Source organism: Nannobrachium achirus (genome assembly GCF_963921795.1).
Source record: "Nannobrachium achirus genome assembly, chromosome: 2".
Classification (NCBI taxonomy): Eukaryota; Metazoa; Chordata; class Actinopteri; order Myctophiformes; family Myctophidae; genus Nannobrachium; species Nannobrachium achirus.
The window spans coordinates 61,966,894-61,989,286 of NC_137811.1; the positions used below are offsets into that span (position 1 = coordinate 61,966,894).

Below are 22,393 nucleotides of genomic sequence, written 5' to 3' on the forward strand. Positions count from 1 at the left end.
CGGATGCGACTGGCTGTGAGCTTGTAAATCGTCTATTTCCGATGTACGCGGCCCTGTATGACGGAGTCAGCCAGTCACTGTGGCTGTGTGTGCAGAGGCTAACCGCCCGGTTTGTAGCGTTTACTCATTTTGAGGAAGGTGGGGGTTCAATAACTCTCGGCTTTGAGACAACTTCTGACAAGCTGGAGATCCACCCTGGGAGCTGTATCCAAAAAAGATGCAGACTGGGTCATAAATACGCGTCTCTGTGTGTCAATATCACTGTATCAATAGTTTAGTTTAGCGCAGTCAGAGCAATTTGTACTTGTGTAAAAGTGCCCTAGGCTATAACTGCGTTTTGTTTAGGTACAATGGAAAATGTTTATGTTATTCATGTAAGTATGTTTATAGTCCTAGAGATAGCGAGAGGGTAGGTGATTGGGCCTGTAGGAGAAGGACAGCTCCATCACAATGTAGATAACTCTATCTTTGTTATTTGAAGTCTGCATTTGTACACAGTGTGTGCAAATAAACCAAACCCAAAATCTAGTGCCTATATAATGTATGCATGCATACATCGTTTATAAATTTGATTCTGACAGCATCTCATGATGACAATCCAATCTCCCCTTTTTCCGCTAACATACTGTATAATTTGCTCATCCAAAATAGCACAGAGGAGTTACATCAGGGTCTGTTCATGGGCAGAGTGAATGCTAATGAATTCATTTGCAACTCCCACACCAGGATAAACTAATTCTCAACTTTTCAGGGTTTTTAACAGGGACTATTTCTTAAATAGCTACTCATCTTAAGTAGCACCTGGGACAGTTAGATCGCGCCCTGTCTAACGGTGATTGTCTCTTGGCAATGTGCAGACAGCTGTGAAATTCTTTCCACCAGATACTCGGCGATGCGAAGGAGAGAAGAGAAACAAGTATAATGCTCCAAGGCCGCAGCCCGGAGAATAAGAAAACAGCAGGGAGGTTTTGGTGAGTGCAAGCGAAACAGAGTCGTGGCATAACCGTCCAAGAACATTGTTGATACTGGAGGCAAGTGGTGCTCAACAGGTGGTGGCTTAGGAGGGAAAGAGAGGGAGAGAGAGGAGAGGGGGTGAGCGAAGGAGAGGTACTAGGGGGAGAAAAGAAGGGGAGATATTTAGAGAGAGAGAACTAGGGAGGAATAAAGTGAGAGGGAGAGGAGGAGTGGGTGAGAAGAGGGAAAGGGAGGAAGAGAAATCGGATACCATACTAAAGGGAGAGAGGGAGAGAGAGTGAGGGAGACTGATAGAGGGAGAGCTAGTGCACGCTGTGTAGACCAGTCACCTCCACTCTCTGCTCTGCACACACAATCACAATCCGTCCACGGCAATCCAAATGCACAACCTAATGAATACTTATGAGCAGCTGCTGGCTCTGTCCGGCGCGACAAAGTACAACTGACAGCGGAAGAAGGGAGAGAAGTGTGTGTGTGTGTGTGTGTGTGTGTGTGTGTGTGTGTGTGTGTGTGTGTGTGTGTGTGTGTGTGTGTGTGTGTGTGTGTGTGTGTGTGTGTGTGTGTGGGGGACAGGTCAGGAAGATAGGGAGAAAGGCAAAGAGAGAGTGAGAGAGGAACGGACACAGATAGACAGTTCCCATTGCATCATAGATGGAGAGTTTGCCAAACTTTCTCTCTCTCCGTCTATAATTGGATCGCTTCAGTCAGTGGAGCAAACCTGGCGCGGACGGCTCTCCATTAGCAACGCGCGCTCTGCCTCCCGATCCCTGCCTCCCGCTCCCTGCCTACAGAGTGGCCCCGACGCTGGCACCGAGCACTCAACATTCACCCCTCCTTTCTACTTTTAGAAGCTGCCTATGATGTAAGGCCGTCTGTCCCTGTGTCTCACTGTAAATGGCCCGCTGTCCCCTGTGTGCAGTCCAGCGACCCGTGAAGTCTAGCAAGGAGGCCAGATAGAGCGGCCGTCTGATTGACTCAGACATGACGAATGACCGCCGGGGAGTGGAGAGAGGAGTCAGCGCTTTGATTTGGATTTCCTGTTAGGGAGCTGGCAAAGGAGTCAACAGAACCAACAGCGCCAACCAAGACCTACTATGAATGATTCACTTAAATTAAGTAGTATGTATAGTATGACCTCGATAGATAGACAGACAGACAGACAGACAGACAGACAGACAGACAGACAGACAGACAGACAGACAGACAGACAGACAGACAGACAGATAAGAGTGCTAGTATAGCATATCATATGAATCCTAGATTATAATAATTTATAGAATGTATATAGAGAATATATAGTAATAGTATTAGTATAGTGTACCATAATAGCATAGCATATTGTGGTCTGCATTTCTACATCACCTTTATCCAAAGCATTTTACAAGGGCACGTTCACCCATTGACACACTGATGGCGCAGGACACCATGTAAGGCACCAACCTGCTCAACTGGAGCAGTTTAGGGATCAGTGCCTTGCTTCCAAGGACAGTTCCACACAAAGCCAGGAGAGCCGGGAATCCATCCGGAAACCTTCCGGTTTCGAAACAGCCCCTCTACTGTACTATACTACTGTACATAACGCGTACAGCATAGCACAGCATGGTGTGGTATAATAGTGTAGTATGGTATAGTATGGTATACTATAGTATGTTATAGTAATACGAGAATCTGTCATTCACATCACAGATACACTAGTCTGAAAGCATCTCAGTCATAACAGATGTCCACCAGGGAATATGGGGAGCTTTGTGCTCTTTGTTTAGGATTTCCTGTCAGTGTTGAGGGATACGAGTCCCCTCTAAAAAGGAAGTGTGTTTTTCCCCCAACACTTTCAAGGGTCGTGTGATAGCGTGAGCCACGGAAACGATGATGTTTTTCCTGAGTAGGAGCTAGTGTGTGTGTATGTGTGTGTGTGTGTGTGTGTGTGTGTGTGTGTGTGTGTGTGTGTGTGTTGTTAGTGGAAGTGCCTAGTCTTTCCATGTCTCCGTAAAGAACCTGCTTCAAACGTAAGGCTGTAAAGTTGGGTTGGCAGCGCTGTCATCCATCATCTCCAAAGAATTTCCTATGACCTTCTTTCAAGTCTCCTTCATTACAAACATTAGGATTTGGGTGTAATGTTTCCATGGCTGTGACTAACACACTACCTCACTATATCCACTGTTATAAGGAGACCAGCGGCTCATTTATCTCTACTGAAACTAATGTACTTTTGTGTATTGACAAGTTTGTCCCAGGCCCAGCTGGGGGTAATGACAAGTTTTCCTGCACCATGCACTAATGTTTGTTTGTTTATTGATCTGTATCCCTAGTTATATTAAAAGTTTGAAGATAAATGGCTGTTCTATTGCCTAGCACGATGCACTGATGAGCATCTTATCTTGCACAAGTGTAATTGAGTCTCTCTCTGGTCTTATCAACCGAGGCTGGTGAATAATAATAAGTGATGAAGGGATGCCTTCATGTGTAGGCTTGAGGAAAATAAACACTTTAACTGAAGTGACCTGAGTCAGGAGAAGCTGTGTGCTGAGCCAGTACACTGACTCACATGTGTGAGGTGTCATACTATGGTATAAAACTGAAAACATGTAGTTATTACTCAGACACACTGATTAGTTCTCTGGGCATCTGTGAGCTGTCAGGGAGGCATGGGTGGGGTGTGGAATGATGCTCTAGTACAGCTCATAACAGAACAGTAAGACCTGCCTTTAGATCCACATTTTTCTCCCTCTTTCTTTGGGATACCAGTCTGTTTTCAGCTTCACTCAGCTGATGGTTGCTCAGCTGGTTAAGCTGAGTATTCAGGGGCTTTATTGTCTTGCTCAAGGACACTTCGAAGACATAGACCGCTCAACAGGCGACCACTCTACCCACTAAGCTAGGACAGCCATTAAATCATACATTTTTCAAATGTGCATCTTCCCGAAAAATGGCATACTGTACATGGAATCAAACTTCTCAAAACAATGGCTGCAGACTGTTATTATAGTTGCTATTATTGTTATTTTCATTAGCTATTATTGTTATTTCTGTGCATCTCTCCCCCTCTCTCCTCTCTCTCTCTCTTTCTCTCAACCCATTATGATCCACCCCAGAGCCTGGTTTTGCTAGAGATTTCCTCCTGTTGGTTTTGCTAGAGATTTCCTCCTGTTAAGGGGGAGTTTTTCCTTGCCACTGTGGCCAAGTTCTTGCTCAGGCGTGAAAGGTTGGTCTCTGCTGCTCTAGTCTACATGTAAAGTATCTTGAAAAAAGTACGCTGTTTTGATTTGGCATTTTAAGATTGAATTGAATTGAAATATCTGTGAGGTGCAAGCGCTGGTCTCAAAACTGAAAGGACAGGGGTTGTTAGTCACACACGCTTGCTTGATGATAAATTCATGGCCATCTGCACACACAATGCCAGTTCCATGAGTCAGGGGAGCTGTATGCTACTACTACTGGTCCTAACTGGAAGTCAGCTGGTCATACACCTGCGCGTCACGCTACTCGTTGTGAATAGCTGGAAGTGTCAGTCAGGACTGGGGAATCTCAATGGGGTTCAGTAAATAACAGTAGGATGAGGAAGGAAGAGATAAGAGAACAAAAAGGATAAGTCACGGGTTGAGGAGAGCTGAGGGAAAACTCCACAACAGTGGCAGGGAACCCGCCCCGAATTGAGCCACAATTTCACTAAAAGGCGAAACTATAGTAAACAGCCTTGAGTTCGAGAGTGATTGAAGACGCAGCTGTGGGGGGTGTCAAGAGATGAAAGCGGTAAGATAAGAGTAGCGGAGAGAAGGAGAAAGGCAGAGAGAGGGAGGGAGATAATAAGTGAAAGAGATGGGGTGAGTGACATACAGAGACAGAGTGGTGAATTGAGAGTGGGACAGGAAGAAGGGGAAAGAGAGATAAGGGGGAGGAAGTGAGTGAAGAAGAAATGAATAGCATGCTGCATAGCTCTTTACTGAGTGGGACTCATTAAGGACGGCACTCTTCTCTCCAAAAAGAAAAGAAAAATCAGAACTTCAACTACAGTAAGTGCCTGCTAGCTCAGTCACAGCATGGCAGCACTACAAAGTAGCAGCATGCAGCAACACAGCCCCTTAACAGATCCCATTCCCCAGCAACTAACGTGACACATTTACATAATAACGGTCATGAATCCAGGCTTAGGGGAAGTGTGGCATGGGTAAAAAAACGGCTGTAATAAACCTAGATTCATTACCGCGCAGCTTAGCCAAGTTGAAATCAATCATAACCAGGAGGAGAAATGTGCTAGTCTCCCATTCCGCCTCCCTGCTTTTCCCTGGACCCCTACTCCCTGTATATTTTGGAAGTAAGCCCTCCTGGTCCTCTCTATCGCGCAAGAGCTGCAGCATTACAGCGATGGCACATTCTTCAGCATATATATGCACAGCAGACAGCAACCAATTGGTGATTCATCATCACCAGAGGTGGGTGTTAGGCCATCAACTGGCCAGATAAAAATATGTGGCAGCACAGTGTGTCAGGATGCATACCCAATTTTGGTGTAGAAATTTACATTTTTTAGTTTTGGACCTACCGACTATCTATCCAAAGTTGGTGTACTGTATATGGGTACTGTAGCTATAACAGTAGCTTGTTAATGTAGGACATACTGTATTAGTACCCGTATTGGTATGACTGCATACAATACAGATACTGTCCTTGAGCTAATCCATTTTAGTCTTAACAGGTAATTATCTACAAGTATTGGAAAAGCATAAATAGATACATACCGGTAGCCTATTTATGATTGAGAGATTTCAGTTCCTTCTCGGTTTCTCTCACCATCAGTTCACTGTCGGCTGGAAAGGTTTTGAAATGTATGATTTGTAGTGTTGTGTGTCTTTCCAAGTTCCATTTCTTTGCCATCACTACAGAGGTTTCTGATGAGAATAAAATTTTCACAAGACATGACGTAAACATGTATATAGTTATATAGACTCTGAGGAAAACGCAAATCGAAACGTCAGTCAGTGCAAAATAAAGAAATACGTGCAGACCAGTCGAGTGCTCCAATATTGTATTTGGGTAGTATGTCTTGAAGTACCCAGGTATAATTCTCTCTGATTCAAGTGGTCCCTGTTGAGCCCTTCTACCTTCAAGCACGCTGGACTCTTTGTAAAAACAAATATGTTCTCAATCTGCCTGGACATTGTATGTCTTTGTTGACTCTCTTGCTGAACTCAATCTCAATACTCATTAACTACTGTTAAAAATGTGTTGCAGCCTAGTAATAAACAGGCAAACACTCAAACCAATGATTTTATACCAGCCAGGAGGACATGCTGTGTCAATTAAATTCATGCTGCGCATCTCCCCTGACATGATTCACTGGGATTCACATTCAAACCAGCAAACCTGAGTGTTATAATAGAAGACAGCCGATATGAGTGGATTCTTTTATCTGGGTTTGCAAATTCCACAACCCACCAAAAAAGTTCCTCGGGATTGACAGGTTGATCTTAAAAGACACGGTTGCCGGCCCGGGCCGCTGGCGTAGTGGTCCGGGCACCCTAGATTGCAATGACAGCCTGACACTGTGTTGCGGGTTCGAATCCCGTTCCCGACGACCTTTGCTGCGTGTCACTCCCCATCTCTCTCCCCATTTACTGTCCTATCAATAAAGGTATAAAAGCCCAAAATATCTAAAAGTTGCCCACCCCTGGACTACGATATATATTATCATGGTATGTTATAGTAAAGCATAATAATACTATATATTACACCATCGTTGTTGCATTCTAAGTAAATACATCCACATAAACTTGAAATGTATTTTGTATCTATATGCTGTTAGCAGCTTTGGGAGCTGACAAGAACCATAGTAAGTTGTCTACTTTTAAGCTGGTAAATGCGTGATGCCATACTGTATATGTCCCCACATACTGTAAGGTAGCGGAGACACACCTGTCTGTCAGAGTCTGGTGCTTTCCCGAGGGAAGCTAGTTTAAACTCCAACAAACTGACACAGCCGTCAGGTTTCGGTTCTCACGGCTCAGAGCTCCTCCATGACACGCATGGAGGAGCATTGCACTAAAATATTGTACGCACAGTTAAATTGACTTGACTTGACTTGTCAGTACACGTAGACTCAGGGAAGGGCCTATTCTCTAAGTCCCTATAACCTTTTCTCTCCATATTGCATGTAACCCATTTGGACTGGTAAAAGCTTAAGTTCACTTTCCAACTTTTAAATTAATATCTTTTTGTCACCTTGTAATGGTCCAAGTTGCCTGGTGCTTACAAATTAACCTGTGCACCGTCGTAAAATACATGAATTGCAGTTACTAGGAACTGCTAGAGCAGGGGTGGGCAACCTGTTTGGACAGATGATCACTTTTTCCAAGGCTTGTGTGCTCACTACTCACCCAGTGCGATTGTGTTTAGGTCTTATTATAGGCTGCTAATTTAGAATAACTCTGAAGAAATAAGCACCATTAGGGTGTTTGGCCCATTCCTACGCTCTGTGAAAGGACCGCATACCCCGATACGATATCGGCAGTGTACATGTACACAATGTACAGTAAAGCACATTGTACTAGATGTAGTCAACAATGTTATGTAATTTTTGAAAAGCAGTAGTCATTAGAGAATGTGTTATGATTGTGTTATTCATTAAGAAAACAACCAACAAACAATTTATTTGAATAACTTATAGGCAGCATAGATGTGCCTATAAACAATTTTGTGAGTTATTCCCTCATTCATACAAAATGCAACTGACACTCGATGTGCTTGTGAGTCATAATATCTGTCATCAACGTACAATTTTTAAGAAAGGTACTTCATACTCCGTCTGTTTCACATGTGAATCACAGTCAGAAAATAAACAACAGTCTACTGTTGTGTCTCAGTTGTTTTTTTGATTAATTCAGTTGATCAAGTCAATAGCCCATGATCTGATCATCCTTACAACTAATAGCCAAGCCAGCTCATGGTGGTGTTTAAGCATGTCATTGATAGACTCTCACACCACTGCTTCTACAGATTCCACCTTTTGCACAAAAATCGCGCATTTTTACCCGAATGTTCCTAGCTGCTTCTCCTGAAGCTATGGTATTTGCACGATGTACACTTTGTACAAAAGTAATGTGTAAGTTTACTGAGCATATCTTTCCCGGAAGTTCTCCTACGCAATTTTCGTCACGAAAGTATCAGGTTACAGTTTGCTTCAAGCCTCAAGCAGCGACGCAGCGAGACTGCCCCCCCCCCCCCCCCCTTTCCTCCGAGAGAGAGGGAGAGGGAGAGGGAGAGGGAGGGAGGGAGGGAGACAGTGAGCTGGAATAATGGCTAACCCTCTCCCACTACTTACATTGCGCGTGGAATGGATCCAAGTACAACATTAACCTCTATGCTGGATGTGTGAATCACCTAAAAACAGCGATGTTTGACGAGACACACGTGTGTTTGTGTAGTCCGTTAATAACAAGCATGGTACGTTGGTAGCGATACTTTTGTACTTTTACTTGAGACCTGAAGTTGGGAAGTGTTACCGAATATGTGTCGTGTTTCTATGCGAGTCTAGAACGTAACTCGACAAGTGTTATCCTTATGCATAGATTAAAAGCTGCCATTTCATTTGCCTTGATGTTGAAAGTGAACACGTAACGTGTGAAATCAGTGGTGGACATTTTCTACTGAAGTAAAAGTATCAATGAGCAGAGTGAGACCAGCACAACAGAACAGAGTAGCTCAAACGGGACCAATAGTTTGTCAATAGACAGTGTCCACTCTTGCTGTAGCCTCGCGTAACCCATGAGTCCCTGCATGGGCTATAGTGCGCACACATGACAGATTTGGTGAGAGGCTGATAGCCTATTCATTCACTTCACCTATATACCCAGACAGTACAGCGACATAACGCCGATACCTACTCAACCTCTGTAACAAAGGAGGTTTGCTCATTGGGATGATGCATTTGCGACGTCGCTTGCCACACGGCACGGATATTTTTAATTTTTCAACATGTTACACCCATAGAGTTATAATAAGTAGGTTACACCACGGACAACCGCTTTTCGCTCGCGTCGCGTGTGTGAGTGAGTGAATGAGTGAGTGTGCGTTCATTCCTCGGAGATAGAGAGAGCACAGATACAGACAGCGTCTATAAAGCTGCGTGAGTATGATGTTTTAAGCATTGTTTCCCAAGTACTGTGTCAGTGGGTCTCGACAGTTTACAGTTTACAGTTTAGGCATTTAGCAGACGCTTTTAATCCAAAGCGACTTACAATAAGCAGATACAACATCGCAATAATAAACAAGATAATAGGTCAGTACATTAACAGCAATATAACAATGTAAATGGATATCTATCTAGAGAAAAACACAATATAATCAAGTTCTAAAGAAACCTAACAAACAAATGCTTCATGTATGGTCACCCACGGGTGGGTCGCGAAATGGGACTGTGTGTGTGTGCCAATGTTGTGTATTGTAACTGCGTCTTCTATTGCAAACAGTGCTAAACTCTTCAATCAATCAATCCGTCTAGATACAACAACCTCGCAAATTTGCCTACAGCCCCCCCCACCCCCACACCACCCAAAAGTCCTCAATTCAACATATAGGCTACGTCAGTAAAAGTACAAAAGTATTGACTGTCAGCCCAGACTACACTGGACACCTTACACAATTGATCCTGTTTCCTGAGTTATTGGTGTCCGACCAAGTGTGCCTTTTTGTTCATGATAGATATTGACAATAAGGTATTGAAAACATTTTAATCTGAATTAAAACCTAAACCCTTATGTTGATCAAATATAGAGCAGTCCTGCCTGAGCGCCCCTAAACCCCTTATGTTGATCAAATATAGAGCAGTCCTGCCTGAGCGCCCACAGGGCGCGAAGCCTTTCTAGTCTGGTAAATTAAAAAGGTGGTTGCCCACCGTTATTCTAGAGCTTCTAGGTTGAGCCTGGCTGTTAACAGTAACACTCATGAGCATCTTTCACAGGTATGAGGAACGTAGTAGCTCTAGTAGCATTAGCATGGTAATATGATAAGGGCTGACTGTAGAAGGCTGACTGTAGAATGCACACAGTAAAATGTGTACGTGTGTAGAATTGTGAATTTACCCTATGACCCGTAGGTATTTTACACATGGTATAGTCAGAGTTAAATTAACATTATGTGGATCATTTTGTGCTGCTAGCTGCGCAGTTGACTGATCCATATACAATAGTGTATGTATTTTCGTACGCATCTTTTGTGTCAAATCTTTGCGTGTTGTTCATGTTTCGTTTCTTCGACCATTATTGTGCCCGATGAGGTAGTGAAGCGCAAACTGACAACGTATGGGTGCGTTTTAGAGTGGTGGTGTGACAGCAACGCCAGACCAATTCCCTGAATTCAATTTAGACCATCACTCACCCACTACCACCTGTCTGTCACTGCCATGAGGGTGTGTGTGTGCGTGTGTGCGCGTGTGTGTGTGTGTGTGTGCGCGCGTGTGTACGTTTGTGTGTGAGAGAGAGAGAGGGGGAGAAAGGAAAGGCATGTGACAGAACTGTGCTACTCTCACAACGAGCAGAGAGAAAACAACCTGATGTGATGATGATGACAGAGACAGACACAGACTGATGTACTGTATAGAGAGAGCAGAGGTAAACACACAGACAGGTGGATGCAGAGACAGTGTGTCACAGTCAGAGAGACAGGGAGAGAGATATTACAGATGGGCCTCAGGGACAGTGACAGGAACGTCTGCCATTGTACACTCAAATGATCATTATATCACTAATATTTCTGAAAAGGAGTAAAGGGCCCATCTTTTCAACAGCCATGCCAATGACACGCTGAACATTAATTTGAGAGAGGGAGCGAGAGAGAGGCTAGAAGAATAATGCACGACAAAATGAAATTATTTGTCTGACTCAGAAATACAGAGTAGTGTGAAACGAAGACAGCAGGAAGGTGAGAATGATTCAGTGACGGACAGCTATATTGGAACAGAGAGAGCGTCGGATAGTGAGAAGTAGGGAGGGAGGGGGGAATGGCTAGGGGGGAGAAAAAGAGAAAGAGCGAGAGATCTCTCGAGAGATCAGGTCAAACTGGAATGTGTTGACTGAGACTCAGCATTTTGAGTCAAAGTGAGAGAAACAGAGCCTCGCTGCTTCTTAATGGATGAGGGCTCACACTGTAATACACAATGATAGTAAATCAAAACTCACTCACAAAGGAACTCTTTGTGCGCTGTGTGCAGAAATAAACGCAAGATCTCCTATAAGTTCATCTTGACCTGACTAACATGATGTATGGGCCAGCCAGGCTGTGACTCTATGAGACACACACATGCAAAAACACAAGCGCGCATGCACAGTTGCACAAACACGCGCACACACACGCGCCCATACATACACATCAGCACACTCCTACCTATATGCCCATTCACACGAGCGTGCGTGTACACACACACCCACACACCCACACACACACCTACCTATCCGCCCATACACACACCCTCCCATACACTATTAATCATTATGAGGACCCTCAGGCTTAGGCTGATACTTCTAACCACCTTTGTAAGCCCCCCCCCCACCCCCCCATCTTCCCTTCAGCAACCACCAGCCTCCTAAAAGCAGCTAAATTACACTTGAACACACACACACACACACACACACACACACACACACACACACACACTCACACCGGCTTCCTGGTCCCAATGTAGTCCCTCCCAAACCCCTGCAAGTCGAACATCAGCGACGTCCACACACACGCGTGCGCGCGCGACGCACACACACACACACTAGGGGTCGACCGATATGGGATTTTCGTGTTCGATTTCGATATCGATAAGTTGTGATCAAAGAGGCCGACAACCGATATTATGAACCGATATGCATTTTAACACATCTGGTGCCAACTCCGAGTTTCCCGAGTTTAAAAAGGTACCACCCCTGTGCCAACCCCGAGTTTCCCGAGTTTGGGCCGTTTTTGAAGAAGATTTTTTTTTTTTTTTCAAATCATTGCAACTTAAGTGTTAACTGCTTTAGTGCCTATGATTTGGACCGTCCTGGGTGCCTATCCCGAACTAGTTCGGCTTTTAAAAAAAACGGGCCGCCGGCCGTCATCTGTTTACACGGCCCGCGAGAGCGTCGCGCCGCCGATATTTAGCATCCACTCCAATGCAATCCAGGATCTTTAGAGCTAATTTTCTCTGTTCCATGCATATCCATGAGGTGTGCAAGGTTTAATCATGGCTAAATCGCCGAAAATAGGGCTTCTAAAATACTTGGTAGCCAATTGCTAACTTCAAGCTAACTTCATCCTGTCCCTGTTGATGACACAAAGGAAAGTGTTCAGGCTTGTAATGGCATGCGCAGGGCTTGTGCTGTTACAGCGCTTGTGGATGGGTGTTTTCTATGGCCACTGGGCGCCCTCTAGTGGTGAAAAGGTGGCATTAAATTTAAAAAAAAGGAAAAAAAGAAAAATATGTATCCCCCAATTTGAAATAGTGGTTAATTAATTTATATATTTTTCCCATCCTAAATGTCTAGAGGCTCAAATCTAGTCGCCACATACAAGAATAGCGTTAAAAACGTATTCCGCAGCAGGAAATCGGTGAAAATCAGTAACCAAGATGCCAAAAATAAATAAATAATAAAATAAATATTTAAATAAATCAATTTTTTTTCAACTTTCTTTTTCGATATCGATATTTTGCGATATTAATAAATGTTATGAATATCGACTTTGATTATCGCCCAGTTCGATAATCGGTCGATCCCTAACACACACACACACACACACACACACACACACACACACACACACACACACACACACACACACACACCCTCAACAGACAACACTAATTTACTGTACGTGAACGGAACACAATTTTTTTTTAAAAAGAAAAGAAAAAGAAGCTTTGATGTTATTTAATTTTTCCCACCTTTCCATTTCTCCCTCTCCCCCCCTTCTAACTAGGGTTCAAAAGCTTTAGAATTTGCCGGAAGCCATGAGTAATTACTGGTGGTGTATGGTAGCATATAATGAGACATGAGAGTTTACTAGCTGACTGGGACAGAAAACACTGAGAGGTGAGTGGATTTGAACAGAGAAACGTCAGGGCAAAGAAACAGAAAGCAGCATATCGCCGTTGTCGGGTGGAAACCTTGTATGCCCAAAATCGTTCGTTTTGCATTCATCATTGAAAACATTTATCATTTTAAACTAGTGAAAACAGCCAATCTACAAGCACGTGCCTCGCACTGCGAGGCGTTGTGTGCTTGTAGATGTGCTGTTTTCACTACTTTTGTGCGACGGCCTTGTATATTGAAGCAGCGCTTTACTTTGCGAAAGAACGTACATATTTTAAACTTGGAGATACGAGGTTTCCACCCGACAACAACGATATACAGTATATAAGAGAGAGAGAGAGAGAGAGAGAGAGAGAGAGAGAGAGAGAGAGAGAGAGAGAGAGAGAGAGACCAGATCAGAGATAAACAGAGAGAGAGAAATGCAGGGAGTATAAAGGTGGTGGTCCTGGGCAGTTCTGTTCTGCTTTTTAGAGTTTGTGATAGTTTCTTACAAAGGTCTTCAACTTGCATTCCAAAATTGATACGTTAAGAGTTAAGACAGTGGTTCCCAAACAGTGGCAAGTTTGTCCTCTTGATTCTTGGTCCCTAGGGTAAAAAGTCTTTTCAAAAGCCCATTAGGTGTCACCAGTTACATAAATGGTGCATTTATATAGCACTTTTATCCAAGGCACTTTACATAGATTGTGCATTACATTCACCCATTCACGCACACATTCATACACCGGTGGCGGAGGAAACCATGCAAGGCACCAACCTACTCACCGGGAGCAATTAGGGGTTCAGAGTCTTGCTCAAGGACTCTTCCACATTAACTCAGGGGGAGCCCGGATTCGAACTGGGAACCCTTCAGGAACCCTTCGTGCTCTAATAGCGGTTTCTCTACCCCTGAGCTATGCCGCCCCTCATACATAATTGTGAGAAGACACAATCACGCCTGTAAAAACCAATACATGAATAGTGAAATCTGCACTCAAGACTCAACCAACTAGTGCATCAATCACGGCAAAAAAAAGAAAAAAATAAAAATAAAAAACACAACTTGTGTCCAGTTACTCCAGATTCAAGTTCGGGGATGACAATTCATGGGTTGTATTTGTAGTCCTACCCAAGAGGGCGATAGCAAGAGGGTGCAAAAGACCCGTACTTCCTGTTTCTGTGTGACGTAGGTAGATACCTTTTTAGGAGGCGGAAGCATGTTTGGAGTCTATTCATTTACAATGGGAGAGCTAACGTGAACACAGAGCAAAATAATAGTTCAGAAGCCATAGTCACTGAACTAAATATTGGACCAGATCATCACAAGCCACATAATATTAACACAATTGTCATACTAAAGTGGCTTTTTTTAAGCGACACAACAACTGAGAAAATCAACTTTATTATTGCTCTTTAGCTGTCCCAGCAACACACTCTCGCGGGATCTATAGCACCAGTAAACAGGACGTGCGCGAGATTTGCCGTCAGAGCCGGCGCCCACTTAGGAGTCTATTTGTAGGATTTGTGTACCATGTCGCATTCTAGTGAATCCAATGGGGATGAGCTATCTTCATTAATGAAATATCTTTGGTCCTACACCAGCCATGTTGAGGACCAACACAGGTGTTCTGATTGGCGAAGAACATTAGTTCTGTGCCAATCAGACACATTGAAACACCCGTGTTGGTCCTCAACATGGCCGTTTAGGACTACAAATGCAACCCATGAATAGGGAAAAAGAGGCCAAGCCCAAACACTGGCGCAGTGAAAAAGACATTTTATATGGCTTCAAGTGGGATGGAGGTGTGCTGTCAACCAAGTGGGATTCATATTGTGTGAACGTCTGAGAGTTTACCTTTATGTCATCATACCCAGGGTGAGGATGAGGGATGAGGAAGGAGGGTATGATGTAAGAGCAAAATGGCGGCAATGCCGATCCTTAGAAAGAGTTAGAAAGTTATACGGTATGTCATATGGGTGTATGAATCCTTCCTGTCTGCTCTCAAGCAGGTACTAATCTATAATGTATGAGGAGGGTATGGGTCTATGGGAGGAAGATGAATGGTACAGGTACTTCAAAGAGAACAGAGAGCGGAGGAGTAATCGAAGATGAAACCAGAGAACTTGTGCTCCAAGTAAAGACATATAGAGAGGGGGAGAGAGAGAGAGAGACAGAATGATCAATTATGGCAACAAAGGTATGCTAGACGACATGGAGAGAGGGAGGTAGGCTATAGGAGGTGCAGAATAAAGGGTTAGAAAGAGTGGCTAGGGGCTTAGGTGGGGAGTGAAGTTGTGCTATAGGAGAGTGGGGAGTTCTATATAATGGTGGGGTATGCTAGGGCTGAGCAGGAAGTGCTACAATAGAGTGAGTATGCTATAGTGCTATAGGGAAGTATGGGGTATAGAGTCCTGCACGGGGTCCTATTTTGATAACCTGTGCCCGCCCCGCCCGTCATTAATCAGATCCGTGGACCGACCCGCTATACCGTGATTATACAAAAGTCTAAAAAAGTCCAAAACAGACCTGTCGGGTATCCGCGGGTACCCGGCCCGTTGCAGGACTCTAGTATATGGGGTTCTATGGGAGTGTGATAGGAGAGTAAGGGAGTGATATGGGGAATGCTATAGGAAAGTGTTGGAGTGCCATAGTAGAGTCAGGGGAGTGATGGGTTGGCGATGGGAAATGGAGAGAACGGAAATCAAACAAGAGTTCAAAAGTGGCGTTCAAGGGTCACTACTCCGTCCTTAAGCTATCTATGCTGGTGCCTCCAACTGCTTGATGGGTGTGAGATTCTCGCTGGACATGTGACAGAACACGGGAGGACCACAGCTGAGAGGTCTGGCTGTCTAGAAGAGAGAGTACACTAAGTGGTTTAAGGTGAGACAATAAACAAGTTACTTCTCCATTCAATCAGTAGAATTTATTTTCTTTAAAGGGATGCCCTGTGTGTTTGAGACAGAGCATCTGACAGAGTAACTGTGTCATGCTTTCACGGTTATTGAATTCCTCCTCTGGGCTGCTGGGTTTTTTCCACTCAATGTCTGTCGGGAGCCAATTAAAGTGAAAGAGAAATAAATCTTGGAAGATAGTTACTGTACCTATACCGTACAAGTGCATCATTGGACTAACTTTATTGTTCAAAGATGCTCCAACCATGTTGAACCTGCCTTTCAAAATGTGTACAGAGGTCCAGCCATGTGTGAATCTTTTCAACATGATCAACAAGCGGTAAAAAGAAACCAAAGGACACAGAGTCAAGTCACAGAGCGTGTCTTTCTCCAGTGTGTAAGAACAATGACCCGGATAGAGGACAACAGACTGGGTTCAATCATTAACCAGACCTGGCCAGCCATCAAACTGTTGTTCCCATGGAGGAGACTGGACCAAACACTCTCAAACAGCAATGTTACGCACTCTGCAAGTGTGTTAATGAGTCTGTGTTTGTGTATGAAAAGAATCACACCCAGCGTGTGAGGAGTGTAGGAGTGGTTAGCACCGCTCAAAGATCTGCATTGCATAAAGGCGAGGAGCAGTAATACAATACTGTGGAACCTCAATTCATTCTTTCCCCTCTATTAGTCAGCAACAAAAACAAAGTAGGCAACACATCATTTCTGGGCAGCGGCTCCAGGCCTTGTCGGAAGGGAGTGAAACAAATAACCGACAGTTTCATGGACACTGGTAAAACACGTGCTAATCCATAACGTTGACTGCAATAATGCCATCGAACACAATGAATTCTTTGCCTTCTCCTGCCAGCACAAGGCCCAATCAATACAAGTCTCAAAATGTCTACACACACAATAATATAATCTCATGGGGGTGTCTGGTGGCTCATCCAGTTAGTGCACTGACCATATCGCTGCTGTCGGTCAGAAACCTCACGTTTCAACGTTTTTATGTCACAAAAGTAGTGACAATAGCCAGGAAGCGTTGCGATGCAATGCAATGTGTTATGCGTATTAACAAAAGCTTGTGACTACATAATAACTACCGGTACATTGGATCAATTGGAAGTTGGAACAAAGGTTATTTCTTTCCATTTACGGTTTTGGTCATGACAGGACGATGTCGATATGCTCCCTGTGAGTCAACAGGACCCAAGTTCGAATCCAACGTCCATCATGTCTTGCATGTCTCTCCTCTTTCTCAAGCTTTTATATTGTTACAGCTTGTGTACAAGTTACATAAGAGTAAAATAAGCTACCATAGATTTTCCATCTCTCTATACTTTCTAAAAGTCTAAATAATAAAGCATACAATGCCAATTAATAATGTAATATTATACTCACATAACTAGTCCCAAAGTGAGTGCATGTACAGTGTGTGCTGAGCTCTTCTCTGTGGTCTGCTCTATGCAGCTGGTTGAAGACATGCAGCTACGCCAGGCCAGGGGTCCTTGTGGGACTTTGGGGAGTCAATTAGCATGCAAATGCCCATTAGACGGGGCTCGGCAGGCAGGTCAGCGTTCGCCCAGAGGGACTGTCTAACCGACACTCAAAGCTTCCTCTCTCAATGTGCCCCTGATGCTGCAGAGCACAGAAAGGGGAGGGACGTGCAGCAAGAATGGGCTTTTATTGCCTCACCACTATCTATTGGCAAATACCACAGGCAGTCCAGCCAAGCAACCCCTCCACCACCCCTTCATCCACACAACCCAACAATGCAGTGACTACCCTAGAGTGACTACCCTTGGCCCGCCCCACCACCACCATCAGATAAATCATCCATTTATTTCATCTGCTGTTTTTACCCACTGGCAAAAGACGGATAACACCCACCACCCAAAACCCTGATGTTTATTCTCCTCTGCATACAAAATAGAAGTTGTTGTCAGAGAAATAATAATAGCCTAGTAAAAATAATAATTTAGGGTATTTGTCACCAACTGTATATGTGTGCTTTGCATTTAACCCATCTTAAGTATCAGGGACAATGGGCGCTATGGGGGCAACACCTGGGGAGTAGTAAGTTAAGGGGTTAAGTGTCTTGCTCAGGGACACTTCGACACATAGCAGGGGCCGGGACGTGAACCTTCTGTTTCCCCAGGAGGTCTCAATCTCTACCCATTCAGCTATGGCCGCCCATGCAAACTTGCATGCCCTTTCTCTTGCTCTCTCTTGGAAAGTATGACAGTGTCATAGCATAAACATCACTTCATATCTGCGTTATTACATCCTCCGTGGGTACACAGCAAAATCCTGGGTGATTTAAATGAGACATTTTAAACATTTACAAAATGCAAGGCTTTTATGTGTACTGTATTGAATTGAATTGTGTACAAGCCAAGGGACATTCCACTTCAGCACATGATGGTTCCATTATCATCACCTCCTGTCTGTCTAATCTCACCACAAAGCAAGGACAAATGTTTCTTCCTTGTATGCACTGCTTTTTAAAGTCCAGATGCTTTGGTGAGCCAGTGAGAGAGAGAGAGAGAAGCACAATGTTTTCTGTATCAACAAAGTCAATGCTTCATGTTCTGAAAGACTTGTTCTGGTGACTGACTGAATCCCAATGGAGACTCCCTCTCTCTGAAGTCTCTGCATCAGATCAACACACACACACACACACACACACACACACACACACACACACACACACACACACACACACACACACACACACACACACACACACACACACACAGGAAAACGGTTATTCCAGAGGGAGGAAACTGGAGCAAGTCTTGACCTGTTTGAGGTCACCTGCCGTGCGGTAGGGTCAGCAGGTTAATAACCACTCCATGTTCAGTCCTGGTGTGACAATGGACACCTGGGCGAGATGAGGTCATCACAAACATCGTCCATTTTATTGACCCATCCATCTAAACGTAGGCTGTAAGTCTAAGTTCTTTAAGACTTGGCATCCGTGAAGAATTTATTGTGTTAAAATGGTTTAACCCAGCATGGTTCTTCTTGGTGTGTGTGTGTGTGTGTGTGTGTGTGTGTGTGTGTGTGTGTGTGTGTGTGTGTGTGTGTGTGTGTGTGTGTGTGTGTGTGTGTGTGTGTTTTTTTTAACAGACTCGAGGGAGCAATGTAAAGTGAAGAATTCTAGGTTAGGCTATAGCAGCATGTAAATAGGGAATAGCTTTTGACAAGCTAAACCAAACCCACATTGCGATGTTGGATTCGTTGCCAACAGTTTGTTTAAATTGTTTTTTCGAATGGAGAGAATGATTATACAGCACAGGAGTAGGCCTAGCCTACATAAACGGCAAAGCATAAGTGTCAAATTAACTTAAATTATAGACCGTCAATATCAATCAACGGCTATGACATATATGAATAACGTTGCTCAAATCTAAAGGATCCACACTCATCTCACTGAGAGTGTACAAATGGAACCAAATGGACCCGTAAACACATTGGGGTCCTTGCAGATAAAACATTTGAGAACCACTAGGCCTACTAGTGCAGTGGTTCTCAACCTTTTCAGGCCGCGACCCCCAAAATAATCATATTTTAACTGGGGACCCCCCACCCTGACAAGCACTAAGAGTTGAGGCATTACATTTTGTTTAACACACAATATATATATATATATATATATATATATATATATATATATATATATATATATTCACAATTTCTGCCTCTAATATTTGACAATTTGGCCAATGTTTAATTTGTCATTTTAGAGGTATTAAAAAGTCCTTAAATTGTCACTTTAGAAATGTGCATATACCCTCTATACACTTAAACTTTATGTTGGTTTGTTTACTGATGAGTGAAAAACAATGTTGCACATTAAGTTAATCATCAGGGGACCCCCCAAAACAATATGGGGACCCCCTGGGGGTCCCGACCCATAGGTTGAGAACCACTGTACTAGTGGACACCTAATTAATTATGCCATAGTGTCATAGTAAATCAGTGTCATACATAGGACTAATTCTGAATTAAACCTGGAGACTGACATTCAGTAATTGGGACTTGATGAAATGTATAATGGTGTGTAAAAGAGAAAATCTAGAATTTGCCAGGGACGAAACCAAGTCTTGCCACAGACACATTGTGTCCGTGTACGGACATATTGTTGACCCCTGTCTAATCATTTTGGATACAAATGAGCCATATTACAAACAGGCAAACAGGGCAACGTTACACCAACTCCTCGCTGTGTGCCTCTCTCTCATGGCCGGGGTCCAAGCAGCCAGCCGTCCCCAACTGACAGCGAGACTTGAAGACGCCAAGCCATGGCAGACAGACCGACAGACAGATAGACAGACAGATATACACACTACAGAGTAGACAGACATACACACAGATAGACTGAAATACCATAACAATAACCAAGCAATGGCACGAAGCCAATGGTCGAGTAGAGCTCAGCTTAAGTTACATTGCAATGGTGCGTGTGGGGTGGAACGGATTTAATCAAAGTGTCACCACTTACCTAACATACGCTTTTAAAGAAGTGTGTTTTGAAGTCCAGCCCCGGTCCCGACAGAGGCTTTTTTTATGTTCGACTCTACCGTAGGAATAAAACTGTGTCTATTCTACAAATAGGGCTAAAAGAAAACAGTGTTTCTTCTTGTTTTCCTGCAGCTGTCCTTCAAAACATTCAGCCCAACTGGAGCGTCTCTGTAATCCACACGGCCACTCCACTCACAACAGTTGCTGCGCTCGGGGCGCGCGGCTGCGCGACTCTTGAAACAGTTATTTAAACAAAAAAGAAAATACCCCGAAAATGTTTCGACAACGCGTTGTACAGTTACACCCGCACCCTAACGTCCAAACTGTCAGATTTGAAATAGGACGGGGGGAGTTGTCCTCGATGTAATAACTAATATTAAAGGAACGGAGCAGCGCGTGAGACCGTCGGTGGTCCCTGTGTGTTGTTAGTAGCGCTCCGCGCTGCTCCAGCCTCAGAACACCGCCTGCCGCCGGCCCACCAGGTGCTCATTAACATAACTGCACTGGCTGTGGCCAATCACCACGCGGAGCAAGGTGCCTCTTTGGATATTCGACGAGGCGAAGCCCCCAATCGGAGCCCCCCGTGGGCGGAACCGGTGAACTTAACAACACCGCTTGTTCGAAGGAAATTCGATGTGATCCCCTTGGGGGAATGGGGTTTTTATTTGTAAGGAGCGACTCGGGGAGCAGGACATACGATACACGGACAGGATGCATGACTTATTTCACCCTAACTCCACTTGCATGTAACGAAATGTTTCTCTCCTGCTTTGAAACATGATTCACATAGCCAGAGGGATGGGGACTATGGGGAGTGGGTTCTGTGATTTATTTTGAAATCTAGATTTCTTCAAATTCTATAGATTCAGGACTTTTTTAAAAAAAAATTCTTTCCTTTTTTGAATAAAAGCCAGGAATGGTATCAACACATGGCTAATAGGGCATAACACACTTATACACAATAAGTCTCCTTGACTTAACTTAAATTGTATATTCTAACATTTTATGGGTCAGCATTTCAACCTGTCCTCACTTCTTTCATCCAGTTAATATGACAGCTTTTGGACGGTGCGTTGCCATTCAATGCAGACCTTTCAGGATTCTGCCTTTGTGTTTAACTCTGAACTCTGAAGTCAAAGTGAGTTTATTACAGAGCACCCATGATGTGTAACTGTATACCATTAGTGCCCTGGGCTGTAATGACTCAGATTGAAGGGTTCCTTTCCTACTCAAACAGGCTGCAGTGTGCTTGTCCACAGACATCATGGTGGTGCGATCCCTTCCACCAACACAGGCCATGATGGAGTGCACATCAAGCTTCCTATCTGCTGACTCCTCTGCTTATCATGATGCTTATCTCACAAATGCTAAAGAGAGAGGGCTGCCCGCTCTCTTTACAAAACAATACAGACATGATCATGGCATCCATTCTAGCGTTATTAAATTCTGCCCGAACCTGACAATACCTGAAACAGCCATTTAGGGTAGGGTAGGGCCTAAAATGTATGCTAATTAGTCAGGCCGGGTAGGGCCTCGGGCTCAATGAAGTTAGGGCCGGGCCTTCATTTTTTGGGGGCTTTTATGCCTTTATTGATAGGACAGTAGACTCACAGGAAATGGGGAGAGAGATGGGGAGTGACACGCAGCAAAGGTCATCCGGATCGAGAATCGAACCAGCTCCGCCGCCAGGCATCCATGCCTAGTGGGAATCCGAATGCCTATGTGGTTTGCGCCCGGACCAGTAGGCCAGTGGGCGCCCCCTGTTGAGAACTCTAATCCATTCCTTGGGCAGGGCAAATGTAAAAAATATATAATAATAGGCCTAATATTAAACAGAAGTGTTTGTGTGTGTGTGTGTGTGTGTGTGTGTGTGTGTGTGTGTGTGTGTGTGTGTGTGCGTGCGTGCGTGCGTGCGTGTGTGTGCGTGAGCCCTGCACAATTGCCCTTGTGCATGCATGTGACCACAATTTATT

General features: G+C 44.1%; 1 protein-coding gene across 4 annotated transcripts in view; it reads right to left on the reverse strand.

The window, feature by feature from the left end:
• Nucleotides 1-20,822, reverse strand: part of ddr1 (discoidin domain receptor tyrosine kinase 1) — an 80,647-nt gene extending 59,825 nt beyond the window's left edge. For 3 of the 4 annotated variants that reach the window (XM_080738898.1, XM_080738897.1, XM_080738896.1), the window contains exon 1: nucleotides 17,295-17,504. In XM_080738898.1, coding sequence (XP_080595024.1) covers nucleotides 17,295-17,377 — 83 coding nt within the window. In that variant the 5' untranslated portion in view covers nucleotides 17,378-17,504. Of the gene's footprint in view, nucleotides 1-17,294; nucleotides 17,505-20,400 lie in introns of those variants that run through there. The other variant, XM_080738899.1, reaches the window with a different exon arrangement.
• Nucleotides 20,823-22,393: the final 1,571 nt, after the last annotated feature.